The sequence below is a fragment of the Marmota flaviventris genome, chromosome X, assembly GCF_047511675.1.
Source record: "Marmota flaviventris isolate mMarFla1 chromosome X, mMarFla1.hap1, whole genome shotgun sequence".
Taxonomy (NCBI): Eukaryota; Metazoa; Chordata; class Mammalia; order Rodentia; family Sciuridae; genus Marmota; species Marmota flaviventris.
The window spans coordinates 3,476,532-3,503,929 of NC_092518.1; the positions used below are offsets into that span (position 1 = coordinate 3,476,532).

The 27,398-nt window shown below is 50.5% G+C and overlaps 1 protein-coding gene and 2 long non-coding RNA genes across 6 annotated transcripts in view; 2 read left to right on the top strand and 1 right to left on the bottom strand.

Moving 5' to 3' along the window:
* Positions 1-281: 281 nt before the first annotated feature.
* LOC139703243 (patatin-like phospholipase domain-containing protein 4) lies at positions 282-17,450 on the bottom strand. 4 transcript variants are annotated; one of them, XM_071606308.1, is made up of 5 exons: positions 17,220-17,450; positions 15,255-15,439; positions 11,286-11,380; positions 10,979-11,114; positions 282-815 (listed from the first exon to the last, which is right to left on the bottom strand). In XM_071606308.1, exons 2-5 carry the CDS (start codon positions 15,432-15,434, stop codon positions 735-737), a joined length of 492 nt encoding a protein of 163 aa, XP_071462409.1. In that variant the 5' UTR covers positions 15,435-15,439; positions 17,220-17,450; the 3' UTR covers positions 282-734. The 4 variants fall into 4 exon arrangements, with proteins under 4 accessions (XP_071462409.1, XP_071462407.1, XP_071462408.1 ...); XM_071606306.1 differs by lacking the exon at positions 17,220-17,450 and adding an exon at positions 17,041-17,158; XM_071606307.1 differs by lacking the exon at positions 17,220-17,450 and adding an exon at positions 16,631-16,706.
* LOC114106846 (uncharacterized) overlaps positions 16,875-27,398 on the top strand; it is a 33,728-nt gene continuing 23,204 nt past the window's right edge. The window contains exons 1-2 of the long non-coding RNA XR_003585257.2: positions 16,875-17,106; positions 18,546-18,724. This is a non-coding gene — a long non-coding RNA (uncharacterized lncRNA). The remainder of the gene's footprint in view (positions 17,107-18,545; positions 18,725-27,398) is intronic.
* LOC114106847 (uncharacterized) lies at positions 24,079-27,296 on the top strand. The gene is made up of 3 exons (XR_003585258.2): positions 24,079-25,431; positions 25,822-25,930; positions 27,102-27,296. It is a non-coding gene; the product is annotated as an uncharacterized lncRNA (long non-coding RNA).

The following is a 27,398-nucleotide window of genomic DNA, read 5'->3' on the forward strand; positions in this document are numbered from 1 at the left end:
TGCTGGATTCTGCATCTGATCATACAGTGTCTATCTGGGGTATGTGCCAAAGAGAAAACGTGCTGGATTCTAAGCTCCACGGATCGGGCGTAGGTTGGACACGTGCTGGGTTTGATTGTGAAATACACACCACGGCGGGTGTGTGTGTGAAATGCACACTGTATTGGATGACAGGATACGTATTTCATATAAATAGATACCATACGTGGTTACATAAGGCTCATCTTGTCTATGTTAAACAGATCCTCGGATGATAGATGCACCTCGCTGGTGTGGGTTAAACAGAAATGGTGTTTAATTATTAAAAGCCTATCTCTGCTGGGTGTCAGATAGAGGCGGTGCTGGGTTATGAGATGCAGGTGTTGAACCAGTGTCCCTGAGGGGGGGAGAGCTACCGCATGGCTCAGGGGCCAGGTGTGCAGGGCCCCCCGGAGCTAGTCCCACCAGGACCACGTGGCAGTCATAGGGAGGAGCCGTGACCAGTTCTTATGAGGGAAACCAAATTCTTTCTCTGCTTTCAAAGGTATTTTTAAATGACAAAAATAAGAGCATCCCTGACAATCATTCCTCTTCCCCGATTTCGATAAGGTATCAAAGACCCTCCGGTTCTTCTTCTTCTTAGAAACAAAGCTACTTATGCAAAGAATGCGTTCCCATGGATCTGGACCAGAATATGGGAGACTGTCCCTTTCGGAGGAGGTGGATTTCTGGGGAGATTGGCGTTAGCTCCTCCGTTACGGCGACATTACCTGCCCTTTGTATTCCACTGGTCTCAGTCCCGCGTAGATGGGCACAAAGCTGCTGGCCAAAAGAACCTAGGTGCACAAAGAGAGAAAGGACTCAACTCGAGAGGCCACCCAGGAAGCTGCGACACCATTTAGTACGAAACTCTTATGACGTGAACCACCTTCCACGCACGTCCAGACACGAATGCTCACACTTACGTAATAAAAATAATAATAATAAAAATGAAAAATAATTTTAAAAAATGTTTTCAACATCCGAGAAGGCCCCAAAATCATAGGTTCAAATCCACGCTCCCCAAATGAGTGAACTACATACTCCTAAGTCAGAATCAGTGCAGAAGGCCAAGTCCTTTTGAAACTGGCATCTCAATTCCTGAAATCTGTACGGGTTGCAGTTGCTAATTGATGATTTCTAATGTCCTATCAATTAGTAGGAAAACGGTTTTAAAGTCGCCCTGTTATTTCGTGGAAGGGGAACCCCCCTGGTTATTACAGGGGAGACTCACTCCCCACAGCGCAGGATGCCCCAAGGGATGCTACCAGGATGCGGCAAAGCAGACAGTACGTTTTTTGAGACACTCCACGTTCCAGCCAAGGAATCACGAAATGCAAGTAGACGCTATCTTCCGTTTGAAAAGTGGGAAACGATCGTCATTTAGGATATGATCGGTTCTTCCAAGAGAAGCAGCCGAGCTCTGACGGCTTTTCGAAATCTCCATGTTCTCTTCCGCAGCCTCGGTTTCGAATCGCCAGCGAGGGCTCTATTTGAACACACAGGGCATTAGACGTTGAATATTTAAGCTCTAATCTTTCAGCTGATAAGGGAAAGTCTCTATGGCTGTTTATCGGCAAAGATTTCATGAGGCTTTTTTTTTTTTTTTCCCAACATGCATTATTCAGAAATGGATCAGAGCCCCAACACTGGCTTATAAATCATCTGTTTAGAATTATTTAGAACTCAGAAGGCGTTTCCCCCCAAGAAATAATATTATAGGTCTGATTTTTTTTTTAGGTCAGCTCTCAAAAGCCCATTTATGCTGATCTGCCACTCAATTACAGGCCCAGGCGACAGTGTAACGGGATTTCTGTCGGAAAATCTCCCCTGGGCTGCACCCCACAGGGCAGGAGCCCGCGGGGGCGGGAAGCCCTTCCTGGTGGTGATTTCTGCACCGGGTCCCTGAGCCGTGGTGTGCGCTTCCTCCTGAGGTGGCTCTTCCTTGCACCTGTCTCATGACGGATAGAAACCAAGGCAGAAAGGCTCTGGTGCCTCCTCCACGGGGCACTAGGCTGCTGGTGGCACTTTCAATAGCAAGGCAGAGAAGGAGGGCCCAGGCTGCTGGTGGCACTTTGGGGTCAAGGGCAGACGGAGGTCCTGGTTATGAGAGCTCCCGCAATAATAGGCTCCCGACAGGCGGCTCAGGAAGCTTCTGGGGACGGCGGTTTGAAGTGGCAACGTCATGGTAACAGCACAGCCCAGGGACGAAGCCAACAGCCCTGGGTCACACAGCTCTGGCATGTCAGGCTGGTTCTCTGGGCCGGGACCGGCTCTATAATCTGTCAGCCCCGTGCAAAAAGCAAACGCCATTTCCCTGTTCAGAAAGTGCGAAAAATCCCAAGATGTTGACAGCTGGGTGTTGGGTCAGGAATGAGGCCTTTTGAGAGCCGGGCCCGTGCCCACGCGTGCCGCGCACACCAGGGAGGGGACTCGGCTGTGCGCCACCCCCCAGCGCCTGCCTGAACTCTCTCAGAATTACTGCTCAAAGCGACGACATCGCCCGCCCAAGGGTGGCTGAGCTAATGAGTGCTTCAGCCTGCCCCTGGGTTTGGGTTTATTTTAACACCAAACACACCTTCCCTTGGATGTTTTCCAGGGACAGGAACTGAGTCCGGTTTCTTGCATCCTGTTTGTTTGGTGGCCAATTTCATGCATCTCTCTCTTAATCACTTGTTTGTGCAGAGACCAAGTGCATGCTCATTGGTAGAAGTGCTTCCCGGAGGGAGGGAAGTATCCTCTTTCATTCTGTTTTTATGGATCCGTTCATTTATTTATCGCGAGGTAGAATAACAAGCCCGCAGGAGATTTGACAGCCTCCCAGTCAGTGCGGACCTGCCTGTACCAACACGCTCAGCGCAAGGTCTCCGTCTCACTGTGTAGCACAACAGGACGGGGTGACAGTCCCTCCACCACACCCACTCCACCACGAGGCAACCCGGGAGCGAGGGTCACCTTAGGAGATTTGCTGGAGATCATCGAGGAAATCCGTGGCAAAGCGCCATCCTCAGTCCCAACCCTCACTGCCGCCCCGTGGCCATGATAAAATCGGTAGTTGGCATTTTTAGTTAGAGAAAGCCTGTTTACAGTTAAGATCATCGCATTTACTCCAACGAAATCCGGCCTTGTCATCGATTGGTTACCCTTAAAATGAAAAGCCATGACGGATGGGTCCTAGGTAGGTTCTGAAGCACAGTCCACCTGTTTAATGAAGCTAGCGGGCGAATCCCACGTCGCACCGTAGCATCTCCTGGAACGATTGGTGGGCGAGGACACAGCGACGGTGCTGGGGAATGCCTGCCGCATTTTAAACTCTCTGAAGGATCAAACGTGTGTCTCCTTGGGCTGCACAGACGTATGTACGCTGCAAAAAAATCCACCACCCTTAGAATCAGGACGGTACCCTCCCTCCTCCACCGAGTTGGAGTATAACGTGAAGTTGGCGATTTCATGCCTGGAGCTGTTTTGAGGTATTTGGATGCGAAAAAAAGGGATCCAATTACTTCCCTGCAGATAATAACAGTTAGAATCCTCCTGAAGGATATGAAAAGTGCAGAGACCTGGAAAGTGCGTGCCCCTACACCAACGCGTTTTTTCCTGACACTATTCACTCTCCCATTTTATGGCCTGGTGATCTCTGCATCAAGCCGACTTTAGTGAGGAAATTAGCTTTGGGTAGTTAAGAAGGAAGCGGCTTTCCTTACTGCCATTTGATTGCAGCAGATAGATAGGATTTCATAAGGAGGCAGGTGAAGACTGACATGCTAAGACCGCTTAATGCAACACGGGGTCCCAACGTGTGTCTTTCAGCCTGGGTGGCTTCCTGTGGACGACACCGACGTCACCGATCCATCTCAAGACATCCAGAGCAGCCGATGTCAACGGAAGGGTCATGTCCCCACCCTCTGCTGAGCCACAACCCCAGCCCTGTTATTGGTTTTTTCTCACCAATTTTAGAGGTGACCTAGTAAGCAAGGGACTCCTGGTGACTTTGCCACAGAAAACACCTCTGATACATGGGAAATGGGAGGAGCAGATGCCTCAGTGGATTTCAGGAAGTTGGAGGCTGCTCTCGTCTGCGTCAAACTGGCTGAAACCACCTACCTTTACTTTTGGGTCTGCCCAAGGGTCCCGCGGTGGGTGGCCTTTCAAAGTCAGAGGGTTAAACTCCTCCCTCAGAGCATGCTAGCAGCCATGACTGTATGTGCACACCGTAAGGAGCCGTGAAGATCGTGCACCCACGCCACTAATTCTTTCACCTCCAGTCACCCTTCCCAAAGCCCAAAGTCCCCCTGATTCTTTATCCCATAAATATCCTGAACCCTAACCTTCCAGGAGGCAGATGGGAGACCTGGATCTCCTACCTCTCTGCTGGGTTGCTTGGTGAATCAACTCTCCTTTGCAAAACTCATTGTTTCCATGATTGACATACCGTGCCGCAGGCAGAGCAGACTGGGGTCAGCAACAGGTCCCCAGATGTCAAGAGCTCAGTGGTTGGGCACACTCATGAGAAAAGCAAAGGCTTGCCTTCCCGCCCCATCTCTCGGTACAGTGCTTTAAACATGGTGTGCAGTGTAAAACCGTTGATTTTCACTTTATTCTTACTTAAATATACAAGGATGAGAATCAAAGTCGGTGGCTTCCCGTGGCAGCGGCTCAGAACATTGGCCAGGGCGTATTCAGGACACGTCCTCGCTGGCTCTTTTCATTTTGCATTTTATAGAACAGGGGGTGTTTAGAAAATTATGTGGCTTAACTTCCTTCGAGTATAAATTCTCAACAAGTTTCGTTTATGCCTCAAGTTTACTGTGAAGTGTAATGAGAATCTGGCTGTTTATACAGACCCTGCTGGTGTCGTTGAGATTCAAAGACAGATTCAAATTTATCTTCCTCCAGTCTTGCTAAGATAATGGCCAATCTGAAATTCAGTCCTGGTTCCACCTTCACAAAAGCTAAATGTGAGAAGATTCTGCTATAAAGGAGCTAGGTGCTAGGAAATTCAGGTCAGCGGAGCAACGGAGACAGGGTGCCCGCTCCCGGGAGAGCTGGGGACACTGTTGGAGATGACATTCTCCCTGGCCATCCAAATAGAGGTGTCTTCACACCTGCCAAAAGGACATGTCTCAGAGCACACGTCTGCATCGACCCTGCACATGAAGAGGTTCAGGATGTGCCCCAGTTGAGGGGCGCAGGAAGACGTCACTGTGCCACGTCGGCGTGTTGATTTAAAATGCACTTCTGCTCAGTCCTGCGGCTGCCGCAGGACTTGCTTTTAAGCCACGGATTTATCTCCCTGATTCTGCTTTGCTGAAGGCTGATGTCACAATGCGCCTGGATTTGCTGGTTGTGAGCTTGCTTCTGACGGAAAGCAGCCCAGAGTACAATCTGGAACTGAAGGGGAAGGAGTTGATATGCAAGATGGGCCCAGTTGGGTCATTCAGGATTCTCCAGGGAGCCATGCTAAAGAAGGGGGTTGGGGGTGGGAACCGATGCCCATCAAGAGAGGAGGGGCCCTGGAGGGGTTTCACATCCACAGGTCGAGGCTGGAGGGAGGAGGAAGTATTTTCATCGTCCTGCTGTACTTTACCTGTGTGACGGGTGGAGGGCAGGTGGGTCCTGGGGATTGAACCCAGGGCCTTGTGCATGCAAGGCAAGCACTCTACCCACTGAGCTATATCCCCAGCCCCAACATTTTCTTTATGCACCTGAAATACACCTCTCGGACCAGTGCGGATAAAGGAGGGAGCTGTATACAGGGGGCGTGTTGGGGCTCTGGCTGATGGGCATGCACCAAAGGCTGTCCCCTCCCTGGTCAAGTCAAGTAGTCGGGTGGTAGTCAGCAACTGTGCTTCCCTGTCTTCACCTGGTCACCGACGGGAGAGGGGAAGGGGTGTCAAGTACATTCCAGGCCACAGAGTGCCTAGAGGCCACGGGTGTGTCTTTGTAAAGTAGAAAACACCAAGTAAAATAATCCCCATGGAAATAGGATTCAGAACACCATGAAGACCTGTGTGTTAGGCAGCTTTTCTTCCCTGTGACCAAAATACCTGACCAGGCCCCAAAGCCCCAACGGGGACAGCGCTGCACTGGGAAGCAAGCCTTCAACACTTGAGCTTTAGGGGGGATATTCGAGACCCAAACCCGTAACAACCGCAAATAAAATGAATCTTTGGCCACACAAATAATGAGGTCAACGAGGGGCTGTCGGGAAACAATCAGAAGCATCACACCATCCGTCGAAAGAATCATTTTGCAGCACGGAGTCAGGGAGCATGATCCCAGAGAGGACTGACAGGCCTAAACCTGCACACGTGTGCATGCACACACATGCACACAGGTGCACACACGTGCACACAGGTGCACACACGCGCACACGCACACGTTGTAAGCCCCGGGTTCGAGGCTGTATTTCCAGGCACACAGCACCCTGTCTACACTGAGGAGCAGCAGTGAGCGGGTGCCCAGGGAAGCACCAGGCACTTTTAAGGAATTCACCTAGCAGGGGGCGGGTAAAGGAGCTCATGATAGCGCTGGACACAGAAGGCAATCGGGGCACCATGTCTAGCACTCTCCCGCGTTCCTCTACCCTAACTCGAGCTGTCGTCCGCCTCTCAGTCTCTCACTGTTTCTGCCTCTCCCCGTCTCTCTCCTTCACAGATGGCACCCGTGTCCCTGGGCCTGAGGTGGGCACAGCATGGTGGCAGGAGGGCGTGTGGAGCAGAGCTGCTCAGAAGCGGGGACAGGGAGGATAGGGCCAGGGACGGGAGGCCCTGCATGTCCCAGTGACCTCCTCCTTCCAACAGGCTCCCTCTCCTATGGGTTCCGCCACTACCCACGAGCCAGCCAATGCCGACTCCATCAGGGGACGAGGTCAGAGTCCTCAGGATGCCACCAGTCCCCCAGCTCCCCACTCGGAACTCTCTGCACTGGGGACCCGTCCACTAACACGTGGCGGGGGGGACACTCCAGATTCAAACCCTAACAGGACACTTCTCAAGGACCTGAGCGCCATCACAAGAAGACCCCAGCCTCCAAGACGGCGTGGGAGGACCACGGCTAACTCTGGTCATCACCCGCCCACAGACACAGCTGCCTGGTGTCGTCACACAGAGCAGCCCTGGGTACTTTCACTTCCCCGACTGACCCCACGCACCCTCTTCCTTCCTTCCTTGCCTTCCCTTGGCTCCACTGAGGCTGTGGAGGCCATGCAGATCGGGGACAAACCGTCTTCCATCAGCTCTGCTGCAGGTGACACCTGTGACGTATGGGTTATGAGGACAATGGTTGTCTGGGTTACGTTTCAGGCCCTGGGAAACCATTTCGTCCGAATCACAGAATCCCGCTTGGTCCTGAGCAGGTGTCTTGCTGAGTTGCTCAGCACCTCGGTTTGGCTGAGGCTGGCTTTGCACTCATGATCCTCCTGCCTCGGCCTCCGGGGCCACTTGGATCACAGGCGTGCGCCACCTCATCTGGCGTCACCCAGCTTCTTTATCCGACTGAAATCCCAAAGTTTATCCTCAAGGAGGGGGATCTGAATCTTGGACTTTCCCTCCCACACTTGGCCGTCTCTTGAAGGTGTTCTTTTGTAAAACTCATTTCAACCCTGGCTTATCGTCCACAGGGCCAAACGGGTCACACCGTCTCAGACAACCTTCTCCCCGGCCCCTTCTTCCATCACAACATTCAAACTTGATGAAGGGGCTGCTGGCAAGGGGTTGGTTGCGTGTCCCCCCACACTGCTGGGTTTGGGCTCTCCTTCCCGGTCTTCACCATTCTTACTCCGTTCAGCTAAATGCTTCATGCCTGTTCCAAGCGGCGACTTCATATATTTTTATAGTCACCATCTGCTACAAAGGAAATGTCCTCCCTTCGTTTTAGTCTGAAAAGGTTAAAGCATTCTGCTAAACACGGAGAAGGCTTCTTGTCGAACCCAGGACAAATGCTAATTATCCAACAGTCTCCTTGCAAGGTCTTACTCGTGGACATCAGTTATTTCTCCTCTGTTTGATGAACCCAAATAATTGCACCAGTTCTCTGCGTAGCTATGACCCCGGGGATCAGGGAGACACGGTGTTGCCCTATGGCAAGAGCTTGCTATCGCCGCACAACAGATGACCACCAGAGCTTCAAACAAGACACAGCCCTGCGCATGCTGACGGGAGGTCCCAATTGTGCGATGGGGGGTACCAGGGCAATATTCAGCTGCAGGCAGGGCTCTGTGTTCCCCTCTGGAGGCTCCCGAGAAGAATCATTTCCTTGCTAATCCAGGTACTAGATGGAGTCACTTGCATAGGGTGGCAAGGCTGAGGTCCCCTGGCAGTGGGGAGCGGCCCCTAGCACCTGAACACGGCTTTCACATCTCAGAATCAGCCACAGCACATCCAGTTTAGGACAGGCCTCCATTTCTCAAGACTCATCTGCTTATCCTGGGTCCCCTGGGACAATGCAGGAGCACGTTCCCTTCCGAAGGTCTGTGCCATATCACATTTCCAAATATCTCTGGCGCCATCAGTGTCTATCCTTATAGCTCTGGGGATTCAGGTACGGACGTCTTTGAGGGCCCAGATTCTGCCGACCCAACCCTCATTCCCCAAAGGGACGGAAAAGATGACTGTTTTTATTTAGCTTCGGGTGTGACCGGAGCAGAAGGCTAGAGAATGCACTGTCCCGCCAGGTGGACCGCTAACTAGCGACACCATTTCGCACAGGTTATGGGACAGGCGGGACCCACTTCCTACTTTTAAAGCAGGCCATTGTAGTAGATGCCACCTCAGCTGGTTTATGTCTTCATTTGTGTTGGTTCATTTCTCACGTGTTGGTGAAGCCCCTGCATCGTGGCTGGCCATGTCCCGGGCACTGGGACCGCTATGGGAAAACCAGCAATCTCTGCCTTCCTGGGGTGAGCATCCTGCCAAACAGCAAAAGCTTAATTAACTTAGCAGTAAGATGTGCTGGATGTGAGGCCCTGGCCAATAGACCAGGTGGGGAAGATAGAAAGAGGGTGGCTATTGGGTACCAGATACAGCTACCTAAGAGGCATAAGTCCTGGTGTTGGTGTAGAGTGGCAATAGTAATTTGATTCTATATTTCCAAGTCGCTAGAAGAAAGGGTTTTTTCATATTCCCAAAGAAATGATGACTGTTGCAAGTGACGGACCTGCTAATGGCCCTGCTGGATCGTTTTGCCACTGTGCGCGAGTATCAAAAAAGTCACATTTTGTACCACGTAAATATGTACGATCGTCATATTTCAATTAGAAGAAAATATGACAGCCGAGGCAAGGGTCCCTGCTTCTTTTACGTTACAACAGCCCACCTCTCTTCCTAGGCGAGCCAGAAGAGAAATGGCAGTCCTTGTGTGTCTGCATGGGTCATGGATAGCCTGGGACAACTCAGGTGTGGGGTGACCAGCTGTCCTCTTGATACTGTCCAAGTCTGCAGAATATTATAATAAGATTCATAATAGGATCACGGAAGAAAATTCTTTTTCTAAGATTAAAAGACGGTTATAAGTGATGGTGCTGAACAGGAACGCTGAGTATCTCTGCACGTCGTTCCAACATTTCATCAAGCATTCCGGACTGCAGCATCAAGGTGTTACTAAAAACCAGTGCACCTGCTGTCTAACCCGGGCAGAGTTTTTCAGTCTCAACCCATTACCTCCTGCTGTATCAAAACATGATTCTCTGTGTTATCCAAAGTCGCCATGATTCGCACAAAAGGACTAAGGAAAATCTGCCCTGTTTTCTAAAAATGGGCACCCTTCCCGAGATACAAACACTCAAGCATCACCTGAGCAAAAGTTCACTGTTATTTGGAAATTAACCAGTAGAAGCATTTCCCAGAGATAATGAATTCTCCACCAAGCAATTCTCACATGCCTGTGGATAGAAAGGCATTAAAATAAAATGCAAGAAACAAAACGAAAGGTTAGATTGAAAAGTCGAGACCCAGAAACCAGAACTGGTGGCCAGGGTCCGGCAGGATGACCTTGAAGCCAGAATCAGACAGGCAGCCCGTACAGGTCCAGTGAGGTTGGATCAAGGAGGCCAGTCGTGAGTGAGTCTGGCAAGTCTAGACTGCGCCCTGAGGGCCTGAAATGCTAATTCCTTCATGGCCCTTCCTCCATCTTTATGGAGAACCTGCCCTTGCTCCAACCTGTTGCCAAGGTAACCAGCCCCAGGACCAGCCCTCCCTACAGGGTTGTTGATTAATGTGTCCTGGGCTGCACCACCCTGCCCTTCCCCTTCAGCCCACCGGGTTCCCACCTTTGGGCCACCCCGCCAATGACCAGAGGTAGGTGTCAACCTTGGTGTGTGTCACACCCCATAAAATCTTTCCACCGTGACTTCCTCATTGTTGAGTCATAAAAGGGCCGTCCTACGGGGGCTGGGGCTGGGGCTGGGGCTCGGTGCTGGAGCGCCCGCTTGGCACGCGAGAGGCCCTGGGTTCGAACTCAGCACCACATGAGAATAAATGAATAAAATAAAGGTATTGTGTCCAGCGACAACTAAAAAATAAATATTGGGGAAAAAAATAAAAGGGCTGTCCTAAGGCCTGTGCGCGAGTCTCCTTCCCGGTCTTCACCATTCTGATTCATAGATGACTCCAGACGGATGGAATAAGAGCGTCCATGTGGACGCTCCTCCACAAACTACCCAGGATCGGCCACGTAGATTTCAGGGAGTATTACTGCTACTAAACTGCACCCGCAACTCGCTTCCCATAGTAAGTGGTGAAGCCTGAAAATGAGGAGTCAAGTAGAGGAGGCGTGGGCCTCACAGCCTGGGGAGGGAGGCTGGGGGAGCCATTCATCAGACACATAATTTACTGCGCCCTGAGCATCTATCAGCCTGGTACCAGACCCCGGATCTGAAGAGCCCGGCGATGCTTATTATTCCTAGGAAGTATCTAAATCAGCATTTGGGTTTTTTTGCAAATGGGAAATGCGGCCGGGCTACCTTAATGAGGTCTTCCCTGGAGGGAAAGTGGGAGACCAGGTAATTCTGCCTGGTTCTGGTGTTGGTGATGGACACGTACAGTCGATCGTGGGCCAGCTCGTGGGCGTTGGGAGGAAGGATGGACTCCACGCCGCTCCTAGAGAAGGAAAAGCAAGCCGCACGCATTACTCACCGTTAATTATTGAGCAACTTTGTAAATATTTCACAAGAGCGAGGGCTGCGCTTGGCACACTTTGTTGGAGAGCGTTCAACACTCTGTCTTCGAGTACTGGGGGGGGGGGGGGGAATGCGCTGTGTAAACATGTACCTCAGCCGGGCCATGAAGTCATACCCGGGGGTCAGCGCCCCGAAAGACTGCTTTCTCGTTTCTTCAGCAAACTGATAGGTGAACCGGTTACATTCCTGAAAAAGAAATGAACATCTGACCCTCTGCATTGTCCACATGAATTCATCCCTCTTCCAAAATTCCGCCCATTGCTCTGGATTCCACACGCCCACCCAGCCGGACACAGGATGCCAAACTCTTTTGCACAAGTGTGCAAACCTCCCCCCTCCCATCTCCTTATCCACTCTTCTTAGTCCCAGGGCAAATTACTTGTTCTTACAATTTGTCTCTCTCTCTTTTTTTTTTCTTTCTTTTTAAGCCACCTCAAATGGCCTTACTCGACAATTATAAAGGCCTTGAAGACTGGACTGAAATTCTAATTTAGAACATTCTTCTACAGATTGCCACGCACAATTAACCCTCTCTCCCTCCCCAATTCTGGGGCCTCAGAAGCATTTCAATTGCAACCCCACAAGGGCACAGATGAATGACAACGGATGCAGAAGAAAGCACACTGGCTCTCTCTCTGGAGGTGTGTCTTGAGCAGTGGACAGCCTACAAGTCCCTGGGGCAGGGATCCTCAAGGCCGGCTGTCACGGCATGTTCATGGGACCCTGCAGGCTGGGAGTAATCACCTCACTTGGCAGGTAAGAAAACCGAGGCCTGCAGAGATTAGAGGACCTTTCCCAGCAGCACATCAGAAATGCACGAGGGAGCCAGGATTTGAATCCACGTCTGCCTTCTGAGCAAGTCAGGTTGTCTGAAGGAGCCACGTATTCATTATAAAGATCCTGCAGATGCTGCACCCTGCCTGAGCTGGGCATTGTGATCACAGAGCCCTTTAGTAGCCGTTTATGTTAACTTTGGTATCTGACCTCACATTCTCCTGACGAGGAGTAAACTCAGAATATATGGCTAAGCTTAGACCTCTGGCCTCCACCAGCCCCTAAGCTAAGAAGGCGATTTGTGTCTGAAACCTGTTCCCCTGCTGGGCTCTAGTCTGACTACCTAATGTCCCCCACCAACTACTTAGGAACATCTCATCTGTGTTCTGCCGCTGTGAAAGGTCCTGAAACCTCCTCCTTGTAAATCTTTGTACCTGGGTCAAGGCCACTCCTATGGGGCTCAGAATAAGCTATTTCCTTATTTCCTTAATGTGGCGTGGCTACTTGACTTGCACACTTTGATTCATTATCTGGTTAATTCAGTCAATACTGGGCTAGTCCCTGAGATTTGGGAGATCTTCGCTTTTGTCTTTTTTTGAGGGCCACCACGGGGAGGTGGCACAGTGCTGTCCCAAGCACTTGGAAGGTGCTGCACTTTGCAGGTTGGATGTCCCCAAAAGGGTCCAGGTGTTAAAGACTTGGTCCCTGGGGTGGCCCTGTGGGGAGGTGCTGTGGACCTTGGGGGGGGGGGCCTCGAGGGAGGTCCTGAGGTCACTGGGGTGTGCCCTGAAAGGGATCACGGGGGCCTCAGTCCTTCCTCTTTCCTCTCTTTTGCTTCCTGGCCATAACGTGAGCCATGTGTTCCACCCAGTGCTCCGGCCATTGCCAACTGACATCAGAGCACCAAAGCAATGGTTGGTTCCATCTGTTCTGGGACATGATGAGCCCAAACAAACATTTTTGTCTTTGTAAGTCGGCTTTTTCAGGCATTTTGTAGTAGCAACTTGAAGTAAGAGAAAAGGGGAGGCCGAAGGGTCCCAGATGAAAAGGATTGAAGAGGCCACGCTCATGGCTTAGAAGACGGGAGAAGGGGCCCGGGGTCAAGGAACCTGGGCAGCCATGAGAAACGTGAAAGGGCAAGGAGAGAGCGAGATGCAGAACTATAAGGTAATAATAACTCCTGCTGTCTGAAGGCATCCGGTTGGTGGCCCCTGGTTACAGCATCAACAGGAAGCCAATACAGTGGGTATCAGCCCCCAGCCTCAGGGTGGGAGAGGCTTCCCTGCACTGTGACATCTGGGCTAGGACTTTCAATGTGAATGGGAGCTGGACAGGGGGCACAATAATAAGGAGTGGACTTCTTCACCTTTGAGTGCCCCACGGTGACCAATGCTATGCCTTCCTTGCCAGTCCTGAGGCTGGACCAGGAACTGAGGGGCGGTTTGCTGGGGAAGGCTTTGCAGCTCCAGGCTCTTTCTCACATATCCATGCCTCAATTTGCCCACCACCTCAAAGACGTGGAGCATCGGCTCCTCTTAATTAGACATGGAGGGTGCTCCTCTTAATTAGACCTGCATAAGCTCACAACAAGATTAACTGCATATTTGTCACAAGAGTGAAAAGCTCCAGGAATTTACAGCACCAAGCAGAACTGAGCTAACCTGTAATTTGAGCAGATTGAAGAGTTTTCCAAAACAAAACAAAACAAAACAAAAAAACCTCAAAGCAATTTTATCGACCAGTTATTTCCAATTGCTAAAGAGAAAAGAAATAGCCTTTCCATCAAAAGGTTATTGTGGCACAGCCCTGGGGTTGTGGGTCAGTGGTAGAGCATTTGCCTAGTGTGTATGAGGACCTGGGTTCAATTCCCGGTTGTGCAAAAAAAAAAACAAACAAACTATTTTGGCAGAAACATTAGTTTTCAAAAGGACCAACGAGGAAATGAGAATGTCCTAAGGTCGATAGAGAGAATAATTTTCACCTTCCAATGTGAACACCCAAAACACCTAGCCTTAAGTCACAGCAACATGATTAGCCAACGTAACCCATTTTCCAACTTGGAAAAAAAAGAATAAATACATAAAAACACGTAATCTGATTTGAAAACAATCCAAGCAAATCAGGCATCGTCTTAACATCACAGAATTCCAGCTGCATAAATGCCTATCTTATTGTAGCGTTTCCAAATCATGTAAAGAGTTCATCACAGTTAATACATTCCTAAATTTGCTGAGGACTAGAAATCAAATCCACTCAACTCCAGAGCTCAGAGATTTGTTCCACTTAAAGAAAAGACTGAATGAAAGAGGAAGGGAAAGTCCCCTCCCCCGCCTCTCCAGGCCACAGCTTGCTGCAGCGAAAAAGAAAGCAGGTTCTGGGAGGAGCCAGAGCGTGCAATTCAAAGCACAGGATTTTGCAAGCTTGGGGGTGGGGGATTCAGACCTCAGGGTTTTCGTCCTGTGTAATCACTATGGCTTTTAGTCACTTTTCTAGTTTTCTGAACGCCAAACCATCTAAAGATGAGGTGGCTGGATTTCTGAAAAACTTCCCTGAAATCTGAGACTGAGATTTTGATGTTTAAAATCCCCGCAGCCTTGAGACTCATCCTCGGGCACGAATGGGTTAAATCCTTGTCTTCTGATGGTTCAAAGCCATTCGCCTGTGTAAGTAATTAGCAAATATTTTCTCCACCCATAGAAACCAGCTCGCGTCGGTGAATGTTTGATCACAGTCCAGATAGCAGAAAACCGATTTTAAAAACATAGATTGCATTAAAGAAAATACCTACTGACGGCTGTTTTTTATTACTTCTGGTTAAACTGCTTGGAATTCAGAGCTTCTACTTACTGTGAGAATTAAAAACAAATTAAATTCCCATATCATTCCACTTAATTGAAATTGTATGCCCAGTTTCATTTATGCGCCTGTTAGAAAATAGCAGTGAGCAGAGGTACAGGCCACATGTTCAAGGCTTTGAAAATAGGCTCTGTGCTCTCGTCATGCTCATAGAAAGAAGAAAAAATCCTTTGCTGCAAGACACAGTGCTGGAATCTTAAGGCTAAATAAAAACTCGAGAGCATTTTTATATCCTTGTCTTACTGTCACCCCAAATAATCTTCTTTTCCAAACCCAGGGCACAGATCCCCGAAGAGTCGATCTTAAAAGAAAAGTCTAAACCTTTTGTTTCCCAGGCAAAGCATGATTTCTCTGTAAAGAGTCGCACTCATTGTCGCCATTCCCTTTTAATTTCTTAATGAGGAACACAGCCTCGTTACTGCTTAATTACCTCTATTTTTTCTGGCGCTGTTAGCAAGACAGAAGCAACCAAGGATCCTGCAGAAGCCCCGGCAAAGGCCTTGACATCCTTCAGCAGCCTCTTGCCATGTCTGCAAAATGCAGATGCTGCCCCCAAGTGGTAAATGCCCAGAAACCCACAGGCTGCAAACGACAAGTTGATGGGCTTCATTCTACCTGCAGAATCGTCAAAGGAAAAAAAAAAAAAAAGAATAAATAAAAAATAATAAAAAAGTTACACATTAGTATAGTTTATTCCACACACTCTGTAATTTTGCACCTGTTTTCGTGCATGGTTTTCTTTTAACGTATGATTCTCTAAGTGCAGTTGTTTCAATGAATTCTAATCAATCCCAGCAGTTTTTCAGGGAACCATTTTCTTTTCTTTTTTATTTTTTTTAACATGATTCAATACTCTGGTTAATTATTAAAACAACAACAAAACGCCCAACTTTCCATACTTGTTCTTTTTAATTACTTGCAAGAAACAGATGTATAAATTCCAACTGGCAAGTCCTCTGAGCTTTTTTTTTTTTTTTTTTGAACTTTTGAGACTTTCTGCTGGGGGGAGGGTTGCTCTTGCAAAATGGGGAAATTATTAGAGACTGCATCAAATTCCAAGCGAGCAACAGATTTATTTGCTCTTTGGAAGTGCATCAGTAAATTTCAAAGATAGGTCCTGGTCCACCTCCATTTCCATCATCATAGGTATCCTTATCTTTTAAAAATTCTGATACCCCTGATTAGTTAATAATGCAATAAGCTATTATCCAACGATGCAACACCGTTCATGCCCAAGTAGCTCCAGACAAATTGAGGTCATGGCTGACAAAAGGTCCAGAAGGCTTCATACAATGAATTTCCACCACGATATACTTGCAACACACCTAAATATAAATATTCTGTGTGTGCTGCTGCAAAGCCCCAGTGGACACAATATGCCCATGTGAATGAAACCCTGTCCCCACACGCCTGTCCACCCTGGCTTCCTGGGGGGGGGTGGGCCCAAATCCTGATTCTGGGGCACTGGGGCGAGGCACACAGGCTGGACCAGGAATTGAGGGACGGTTTGCTGCTGATACCCCAAGCTGGGCCCGGTGCAGGGGGGGAGGCTCAGCCTGTGCAGGCTGCACAGAGAATCCGGGCCAGCGCTGCAGGGCCCAGCCCAGGTTTTGAGTCTACTTGTGCAGGCGTGGGGGTGGAGGAGGGATTTGGGTGGTCTTTTTCTAGGTGGTCAGGCCCATCAGGCGCAGGCAGGGAGATCTCCAGCTGCCCGGGGTAGGTGGGGCTACTGCCTCATTTCTCCACCCCCGGGGCAGCCCACCCTGACCCTCCGGAGCCTCGCTCGGCCCCGGCGCTCGGTCCTACCAATGCAAGCCTGAGGCACTTCCGTGTTGACGGCCCCGGCCGCTAATCCTTAACCAGCAGGGGGAAGCGGGATGTCACTCAATGCGGCTCCACCTATCAGAGCCGAGTTCCGCTCGCCGCGCGCCCGCCCATGAAGGTCTGGCGTTAGAGTGGGCGGTACCTCCCCCCACCTCCCGCTCACGTCTGTGACGTCATCACGCCGACGCGGAGGCCCGCCGGCTCTATTTAAATCGCGGCGCTGAACATGGCGGCGCCCACGTTACCGCTCGGCCGGGTGTCCTCTGGTGCGGGCAAGGACAAAACTTTTTCCCGTCGAGTTATGCTACCTTAACCACCTAGAGATGCGTCTTAACCCTTATGAGCCCTTCAGCGCGACCTGCGGGCTGGCCGCCACCTGCGAACCTGCTGACCTTTAATGACCCTCATCGGCCGTGCTCCGGAAGCGCTTGCTCCTCTCCGTCTGTGTCCCGGAAACGGTTCGTTTCTCTTCCCCGCCCTCGCGCCCTCCAGAAAGCCCCCGCTGTTCCAGGAGACTAATGCGTGGGGGGCTGGGTTGGGGCGGTTCGCACCGCGGCTTTTCAAGGCCCACCTTTGTTTCTTGTTTTTCCTAAGCACTTCCTGGAAAGGCTGGACGACGACTTGGGGGCAGCTTTTCACATCCCCATGTGGCTTTATGCTGTGTGACCTTGGACAGGATGGGCGATGTCTCTGAGCCTCCTGGGTGTCTCATCTGCAGAAGGCGGAGGCTCAAATAGGAGTTGAAAGCTCAGTTTTAAAGCTCCTGCTGCCGGGAGGTCCTTCAGTAAATAGGTCCAGTGTCACTCTGGGCTGTGGGTCAGACTCAAGAAGCGGCCCGACCCAGATTGGGAGGGCTCTGGCCATTCCTTTTTCAAACAGTGCCCTCCTCCTAGTAATCCAGGCTGCAGGAGTCTCAGGAATGGCAGTCCAAGGTTCTGTGGTCCCCCTGGTGTGACGACAGAGGTTTTCTCTGACCACAGCCAGAGAAGCGAATCTGACAGCTGCAAGGGGGCCTCTTCCTTCAGCAAACTAGGGAGGGGGCTGAAAAGCTTATCAAATTGCCTCTGCTTTGGTGTTTTCTTTTCCCTTTCTCCCCCTTGTGGGGAGCCACCTTGGGTCCAGGACATTTGTGATATGATGATTGATATGATGATTAAGGAATTCGAGATTTGGGGTTTAATTCCTGTAAGTCTGAAAACACCGCCACGCTCAAAACCCAGTTACTGCTGGGCGGGGTGGCACAGGTCTGTAATACCAGACGCTTGGGAGGCTGAGGCTGGACGATCTCCAGTTCAAAGCCAGCCTCAGCCAAAAGCAGGCCCTAAGCAACTCAGGGAGACCCTGTCTCTAAATAAAATGCAAAATAGGGCTGGGGAGGGGGCTCAGGGGTTGAGTGCCCCTGAGTTCAATCCCGGGTACCAACAGAAAAAAAAAAAAACCAGTTAACAGTGTCCCTGGGTATTTATGTAGGTTAGCGTTGCTAGGGCCAGAGTGTTTGCATGCCTCCCCAGACGAATGTGTTTAAATCTCCACACACACACAGTGTGATGGTGTTAGGAGGTGGGCCTTGGGGAGGTAGTGAGGTCCAAGGGTGGGGTCCTCATGAACAGGATTAGTGAGTGCTCTCACAAGAGGGCCACCCCAAAGCCCCGTTTCTACCACTGAAAGGTGCACTTGCAACAGAAACGTGGGAGTCCACAACCTGAAAAAGGCCTGGTTCAGGACTAGCCTTCTGAACTGCGGGAATTCACGTCTGTGGTCGTTAAACCACAGAGTCTATGGTCCTCTCTCACAGCCACCTGAGTGGACTAAGACAGTGGTCTAGTTTAAGCTGGTCTGGTGGCACGGAAAGACTGAGGGTAGCCTAATTCTTTTTCTTCCTTTCTTTCTTTTGCAGAATCAGACCCTGGGATGCTGTTGGCAGAAGCCTGTCCCTGATTGGTTCAGCAGATCGTCTAGAATGCAGGTGAACACCTCTGCACTGCACGGCTTGGATGGACACCCCAAGCTGGGCATCCTTCACCTCCAGGAGGGATAAGGGTACCGGTTCCTGCCAGAGTGTGACCCCCACCGACTGTAAGTCTCACTGGAGCCACCTATGTGCCCTGTGACTCTTAAAACGTTAAACATGTTTGTTTCGCTCTCTGTTCTATCCTCAATCATGTTTCCACGTAGTTAGTTAAAAAGTTCAGCTCCCTCACGTAAGGAAGAATATCAATCCCATTCGTCTTTGTCGTCTCTGTACCGCGCATGGCGCTTGGCGCCCAGCCTGGAATCAACGTGGGTTTCTTTTGAAGGTTGAATTTTTGTAAATTAGCACTGTGGTCTGAGAATATACTAATCGCCCTTTAAAACCATTTCTTAAGTTAATTTATTTGCTTATTCTTGCTTCTCTGTTTTCCTTAGTGATTTTGTTTTGATCTGGTGCATTTAGTCATTTATCCGAGAATTATTAAGCATCTGTGGTGTAGCAGGTCTGTGCTAGCACGGGGCACCCAGAGCTGACAGGAGTTCAGCCTTTATCATCAAGGAGGCAGAGTGCAGCTGGGCGCCGGCTCGTGTAATTAGAGCAGCAGGGTCTGGTGCTGTTGCAGAGCCTCACATAGGTGCCCTGCGTGCGGTGGCACCCTGAGCTAGACGGTGGGAAACTCTGAGCTCTGGGAGGCATCTGTCACTGCTCCCAGCCCATAAATGAAGTGCTCGAGACTGATGGCTCCCTGGGATCCCTCTCCCGGAACCTCATCCTGTACGGCACAGTTTCACTTTCCACACTTCTTGATGCTCACTCAGAAACAGTCTGAAAGTATTAAATGGAAAGTTCCAAGGTTCAATTCTTTGTAAGATTTAAATTGCTTGTTGCGCCGAGTAGCGTGATGATGATCTCATGTGTCTGCTCCGTGCTGCTCAGTAGGTGAGTGACCCCTCTGTGCAGTGGATCCACACAGGATACATCACCTACCCTTCAGTTACTTAGTTGGTTATCTGTTCAGTTGTGGTCGTCGTGTGGCACTGTTTGTATTCAAGTGACACCTATTTTGCTTGATAATGGCCCTGGGAACGCCAGATCAGTGATGCAAAGGAGAGGCTGGGGGACAAAACGGGGAGTGACCGGTCAACCCTGACCCTGCGTGGCCATGCTGCAGGACATATAGGAAGAGGCACAGCATGTATCGGGGTCAGTCCTGTCTGTGATTTCAGGTATGCACTGAGGTTCTTGGAACATATGTGCTTCTGAACCTGTCAACACACGTGCACCACCTGCATCTGAAGACCAGACACGACAAAGATGTCCCCCTACCTCGGGCTTTTCTGTTGTTGTGTTAAATTTCCTCTTTATTTAACCAAAACAGTTGAAATCAGCTGGCGCAGTGGCACCCACCTGTCATCCCAGCAGCTTGGGAGGCTGAGGCACGAGGATCACGTGATCAAAGCCAGCCTCAGCCAAAGCGAGGCCCTAAGCATCTCAGTCTGTGTCTCTAAATAAAATACAAAATCGGGCTGGGGATGAGGCTCAGTGGTCCAGTGTTCCCGGGTTCAATCCCCGGTACCCACCCAACCCCCCAAAAGGAATTGAAATCAGCATAGTTAGTGAATATTCGTAACAGCACAATTCACAGCAGCTAAGTTGAGAGACCAGCCTAGGTGTCCATCAGCAGACGATGGATAAAGGAAACGTGGTGCACATACACAAGGGAGCTTTACTCAGCCCTGAAGAAGAACGAAATCACGACATTTGCTGGTGAATGAAAGGAACCAGACAGCATCGTGCCAAGTGAAATAAGCCCGACTCAGAGAGACACGAGGCTGATGTTTTCTGTCTTATGCAGAAGATTGAGAGGAAAAGGGAGTTAAAGACAAGGAGTCCCCAAGAAAATAGCTGGGACAGTAGTAGGGTGGAGTCAGGATGAAGGGGGAGAGAGGAGGGGTGGGACAGGGAGGAACCTGGGGACAAACAGACACAATTATGCCATGTGCGTGTGTGGGTATCACATCCACTTCCATGTACGTCATGTACCAATCAACAAGTAAATCTGTGTGTGAATCCGCAGAAGGGAGACCCTAAGATTAGAGGAGAGAGAAGGGGGGAGGCTGTAAACCCCAGAGGCACAGCCCACCTGCCTACAGTCACCCCCTGGTTAATCCCTAGGAGGGATTACTGCCCTGATTCCTTTAAAGTTGTCAAGACCCAATTGTTTCATCTCTAAACTGTCTTGCATTGTGTTATATGAGCTTTGGGGGCACACGTACTTCAAACAATATGCTGTGTAGACAGAGGGTTCACGTCCCTGGTAGCCAGGTGGTGGGGGTGAAGTTCAAAAGGCGTAACAGAGCCCTAAAATGCTTTTTAAAATCCCCGTGAGAGAGAATCTGTGTCCATCGCTGTGTACGGTGTTGCGGAAGAGCTGCTCTCTTGACATGGTGGCCCTCGCCCACCCTTTGCCCACACAGGTAGTCCCTGATGGCCTTCAAGTAGTTTTTTCACTGTGGAGAAGATCATGGGAACAATAATACCAGTGTCAAGTAACATCGCGAGATGATAAAAGGAAGGGCTGCTTTAGTGCCTTCTGCTTTTATTAAATTTGCTAAAATACGTTAATTTGGTTATAGGATCTAATCCTGAGCTGAGCTCATAATCCAAAGACACATCCTGGGCTGGGGTTGTGGCTCCGGGGTAGAGCGCTTGCCTAGCACGTGTGAGTCTCTGGGTTTGAGTCTCAGCACTGCATATAAACAAATAAACAAAATAAATGTGCATCAACAACTCAAAAAAAAAAAAAAATCCTTCAGTGAGTCAACTACCTCACTTCAAAGAGAGAAAGTAAGGATTTGGGTGGACAGAGGTTCCTTGATATCCCTGGGAGATTGGTTTCAGGACGTCCTCAGTTGCCAAAGACCAGCACCTGGCTGAGTGATCGCGGTTGACCTTGGTTATCTGCAGGTTCCATGTCCAAAGACTCAGCCAACCACAGACAGAAAATGTCCTTTAAAAAACCGAGTTGCATTTAACACACACACGCTTTTCTCTCTCGTCACAGTTTCCTGAACAACGCAGTACAGCAGCTGTTTGCCTCGTATTTACGTTGTGTTAATAACATCAGTCCAGTGCTGGTTTGAAGTTTGTAGGAGGTTTTGCACGTGGAATCGTTTGCCGTTTTACATAAGGGACTTGCGCTTCCACTCATTTTGGTATCCTCGGGTGTCCTAGAGGTCCACGTCCTTTGTCCTGGGTGCTAAGCGACTGTATTTTGTTTTTTGCAAAATTCCTGGCTTTCCCAAATATCCATCCCTCTTGATTGGAATCACACCATTAATACTTGCTGTATTTACTGCCTGTGTTCCGCACGCCAGCCCTTTACGCGTTTTCTCAGGGAACTTTTAACAGTGCTGAGAGGTCTGCAGACGCACGGGCGGGCCTGCTAGGCTCAGCTGTCCCGGGCCCAGAGCCTGCACCCAGCCTGCTTTCCTGGTGGTCTCCCAGAGTGAAGCAGGGCGCTCTTTCTGTGTGCAGCACTGTGTGGTTGGCTACCACGCATCTCACACCGCCTCAGTTCTTTCTCTGCCTTTATGATTGGTGTTCATATGCATATTTATAATTTTACTGAAAAGTGGTAAGCGTTCTTCGTAAACGTGATGTGTGAATTTGTAGGTTTTAGAGAATTTGTCTAGGTCTTGGAGAAAACAATAAAAGCAGGCCTGCCAGTTAATGAAAGCCAGCCTTGCCCGCTGATGGACGATGACACCACTCTTTCTGATGACCCCTTCCTGGAAGCTGTGTCATAAAGCAGGTTATTGTGAAGTGGACGTAATTTCCACTAGGCACAGTGCTATAAAAGGCGATCTCGTTATTGACCAAGGTCCCAAGTGGAAATAAATCATGTCTTCATGCCTTTCTGCTCACTCGTTAAATAATCTTCGCGGAGCGTCCAGTACAGGAGAAGGACCAGGCCGGCCCTAGAGGTACCTGGAGGCGGGGAACCTGCGAGCCCCGGTCTGTGTCTCGTTCTTCACCTACTAGGTGGTCGGTCACGTTTTTCTCTCCTTTAAGCCCTGCTTCTTCCTCAGGGCCTAGGTCAGACGGTGCCTGGGGAAGGCCTTCAGCTACCTTGTCTGTGTCTGTCACACCGTGGCCTTTGGTGCTGTGCCGGTCATTTTGGGGGTGCTGGCCAGGTCTTGGTTCAGGGTCCATCTGCAGCAGGGACGGTGTCCCGTACTTCTTGTGTGTGTGTCACCATCTTAAGTCAGCAGGAGCACACGAGTAATGTGTCCTACAGGCAGGAATCTGCCGACTGCAGGATTCAGAGCCTGACTTGCAGGAGAGGGAACAGTATGCGGGTTCCACTGAGTGAGACTTTAGAAGCTGGGCTCACTACAGACAGGCGGCTCGGGCCCCAGCGAGTGCTCTGAGTTTCGGTCACGTCTGTTTTTCTCCTTGCTTGTATTCTGTAGGCAGGACATCCCCAAGAGGCGGCCAGTGACCCTGCATCTTCTTAGCTGATCAGTGGAAAAGTGCTTTTGTCCCCGTTTACCTCCCGAGCTTAGAAAAAGACTCTTGTTAGCTTTCGGCTGCTGTAAACCAAACTGTAAATCAAACTCTCTTAAACGGTGGTCCGTTTAAGAGAGCTGTGTCCTGGCTCACAGCCTTGGGGCTCTCAGCTGCTGCTTGGTGGGACCCCCTGCTTTTGGGCCCTTGGCGGGGGGCACTACATCATGGCGGGGCGGGCCTGGTAGAGCAAGCCGCTCACTCAGGTGGTGGGACGCAGGGGGGAACGAGCAGGGCCTGCAGTTCCAACGTCTCCTCGGGGCCACCCCACAGGGCTGGGCGACCCCACCCAGGCCTGCCTCTCCAAGGCTCCCCCCCTTGGTACACCCAGGGCTGTGTACCTGGTCTGCAGCACCTGGGCCTTTGGGGCCACTCAGGTAAAGCACAGTACTCTGCTGGTGTTATCACACGCCCGTCCTTAGGACCATCGGTGTGACAGCACATCGTGACGCAGTGGTGATTGGAGCCCGTGGTGGGTGCACGTGGCCGAGCAGACGGGGGTGCATTTGAACAGTGGCATTGCCAGGTCCAGCACAGGATGGGCGAGGCTGCCCAGGGAGAGGTCCAGCCTCCCGAATCCACACCTGCACCACGGACTTGACCCACTGAGTTCAGTGAAAGCAGACTCACAGCTGTCCTCCCCGAAAACCAGGCCGATGTGCCCTGGCCCTCTTGATAGCAAGGCTGCGTTGCACCCGCCCCGCAGGGCACTCTAATCCAGACACACAGGAACACGGCGGGGACGTGTGGTGCGTGGGAGGTGAGTGCACATGAGTCATGTTCAGACGCACAGCCCGTGGTCCCTGGCACACATGCTGCCCAGGACGGAATTGTCATTTGCGTTTTTTGGCTTGTGGGGTTTTTGTGGGCCGTGTTGGACGCGAGAAGGGGTGCCAAACGCATTCACCCAGTCTGTGAGCGGAAGGCGATGCTCGATGTCGTTCCTCTGTGTACATCTCCCTGCAGGAAGCCGTGGACCTTAGACTCTTCCTGAGGATCCCGTCTTACACATAGGGCCAAAGAAGTCGATATTAAGTAAACGTGTTGGACAGCAGGGCCAAGAATGATGATTCTCCTCTACCAAAAAGTGTGTCTTGGAGGAGGAGGGAATCCCAAAGTTCTCTCCATCATCTCTTTCCTGAAAGCATTCCATCTGCAGGGATTTTGAAAAAGAACATAGTATTTAATGGACGTGCACTCAGGTATCTCAGGATTTTTGTTTTAAACTAAAAGTAAATGTATTGTTTGCAGAAACTTCCAGAAGCACTCCGTACATCTTCACCTTAATTTCCAGCCTCAACGTGCCTACACTATGTGGACGCATTGCCTGTTGGGAAACTACAGAAAAAAAATATCTAAAAAGGGCCAGACCTCTGAAATGGAAGTCCCAGTGGATTCCAGCAGGTCCCAGGCTGACGTGTAAAAGATGGCGGTACCTCGCAGACCTCTCATCATGCCTTGAATTCTCAGAAAGCTCCTGGTCAGCTAGGGGGCTCTTAGAGTAGGATTGTGCTAGGCGACAGTAGTTTTTGAATTGTATGGATTTAAAATACAGTTTGAATAATGATACAACTTAAAATGACGAAAACCCAGAATGTGCTGTCTGGGAATGGAAGAGGGCAAGGTCAAAGTCACTGAGGCTGCATTTATTACGCGAGGCACCTGTCTCCAGTATTCCTGCCTCATATTAAGCTCTGCATTTCCAGATTCCCAGATGGGAGGCAGGCAGAGCCATCGAGGTGATTAGTTCAAGCACCAACCTTTTATCTCACTGTTTCTTTCTCTGTCCTCACCTTGAGGATGCGTGATCACGTTCTCAGCACGCTTTGGAAGTGTGCCCTATTAAGAAAAAAACTCACTTCCTACTTAGCAACTCTAAAACCCAAGGGTACTGTAGTTCACCATTCTTCAAAAAAAGCTCTTTTCTTGAAGTTTAGTATTCACATCTATATACTCCAGAAATTAGAAAATTTGCTTGTCACCACAGTGACCACATTTTTCATAGTTTTATCCTAGAAAAAAGTCGGATTCTGTAAGGGATGAAGATGCTCACAAGGTAACTGTAGAAAGGGAACCACGCTTCGTCCCACCGTCCTGCGAACACAGGCAAACGTTCTTGTTGCTAGTGTTAGAAAAGAAGCTAAGACAGCATGTTTCTTCACTGTTGATAGAACAGTACCTTCTGACATGGTGGATGAGCACCTGCGTTCAGTGGCCCGGTTTTACCCAACAGCCACCCGAGGTGGGTTTTCATCGGCTGTTGACTTGATCGCTGTCGTCCTGGGCCGTCTCCTTAGATCGCACGCTTCCCCTCGCCTTTGGCCCCTGTCTCCTGTTTTTCATTCTGTACTAGAATGGCCAGTTGTCGTGCTGTCTTATGCGCAGTGTCCAGCCTCTCTGTAATGTACTTTTATTCGCTTCATATTTTATGTTGTTGAAAGAAATAGATGGTCGCCTTTATGTGTGTGTGGATTTAGCACCGCGTGACGGTTCCTGGGTGCCGCTTCTCACCAGCTGTTTTTGTCAAGCTTTTTCACTGCTGTGTCTAAAAGATCTGACCAGAACAATCTGAGGAGGAAAAGTTTATTTGGGGGTGGGGGGGGCTCAGGGTTTCAGAGGTCTCAATCCACAGGCTCCGTTCCTGGGGACTCCAGGTGAGGCCATCATGGCGGAGGACTGTGACCGAGGGAAGCAGCTCACACGATGGTCAGGAAGCAGAGAGAGAGGTCTCCGCTTGCCAGGTACAAATACAGACCCCAAAGCCGCGTCCCCAGGGCCCACCTCCTGCAGCGACACCCCACCCCTTCAGTTCCACTCGTTATTCCCACTGGGGATGACGTCGCTGAAGGGCAGGTTTCCCACAACCCCGTCATCTCTCCTGGGAACCTTCTTGCATTGTCTCACACGTGAGCTTTTGGGGACACCCCACATGACACCTCCTTACAGATGCTGGTGCACTTAGTGTTCCCGAGAACCCCGTGAGGGGAATCCTGCACTGCTACTTGATTTTAAGGATGGCTCAGGGAGCCACAGAGAGACGAGGAGTGTTCTCGTGGTCCCAGGGGCCTTCCTTTCAGGACCCCTTTCCTGTTGGGCACCCACCCTGCTGGTGTGGAGGTCTGGAGGGGCAGTGTGCCGGCAGGGAGCCTTAGCTGCCTCCCTCCACTTTTCAGAGACATTTGAATGGCCGTTTAACCTCTAAGGGAAGAACAGTTAAAATCCTAAATGACTGGCACTTTGCCATTGCTGTTTACAGGGTGTGACGCTGGTTTTAAGGGCAAGTTTCAGAGCATTGAGCTGGGACGTGGGGTCAGCCGAGGAGCAGTGGGCTGTGCAGGCCACACAGGGACGTATATGCACGTGGCTCTCACCAGACAGCGAGGGTGCCGCGCAGAGGGAGCCTGGTGGGCTTCAGTCACCTCTTGATCCAACCCCCTGCACCTGCCGAGTGAGGAAAGATGGGGAGGAGGAGGAACTCTCGAGTGTTTCCGCTGTGTCCCTCCCTTCGCCTCAAGTGTCTGAGCGGGAAAGCGAGACGAGGCTTCCTTGCTCCTGTTGTCTCCTGGGAGTACGGGTGACGTCCCTTACCACAGGTGTTTCAGGGACGCTTGAACCAGAGTGTTTCAGATCTCAGAGTTTTTGGAAGTTTGGGGGGAGGTTTGCACATTCACAGTGAGATATATAACAAGGAGACACAGTGTGTGCCCTTACCTGATGCATCCTGTTGAGCTGCCCTCTGAACCGGGGCACTAGCAGGCAGCAAACACAAGCTGCTCCCGCTACGTGCTCTGTGGAGAAACTGTTGTCATTGTCATCGTGGTCCGTGCCTTCCCTCACGTTATCCAGTGATTGTTCTCAAAGAATCGAGAAAAATTTGCTCCTTGATTTTTTTTTTTTTTTTCTCCCCCCAAGCAACTCAATGATGATGATACGAGCAATTAAGGGCTGCAGAGTCTCAGGAATGTTTGCCCTTAGTTAATGAGTGGCTTTGCCAAGAGTGGTAGTGTGTCCTCCAAGATGACGTGCGTGATCCCACCAAAATCGACCCCAGATGCGTCTGACCTGTGTCTGGCCTCAAGATGTTCCTCGCCTGGTGTCCGGGGGGGCTGTCTCCAGTCTGCCCCCCGCCGGCCCATGAGCCAGCCGTGGCAAGTCACTGACCGGGAGCTGATCCCCAGGCTTGGAAGAGGGTCTCGGGGTCAGGTGGGC

What these genes read in the sequence shown, in the direction of transcription:
- LOC139703243 (XM_071606306.1), bottom strand. An exon ending in CAGCGCCAGAAAAAATAGAG is followed by an intron (nt 11,381 to 15,254) that starts GTAATTAAGCAG and finishes TTTCTTTTTCAG; the next exon opens with GAATGTAACCGGTTCACCTA. An exon ending in GACTTCATGGCCCGGCTGAG is followed by an intron (nt 11,115 to 11,285) that starts GTACATGTTTAC and finishes TTCCTTCTCTAG; the next exon opens with GAGCGGCGTGGAGTCCATCC.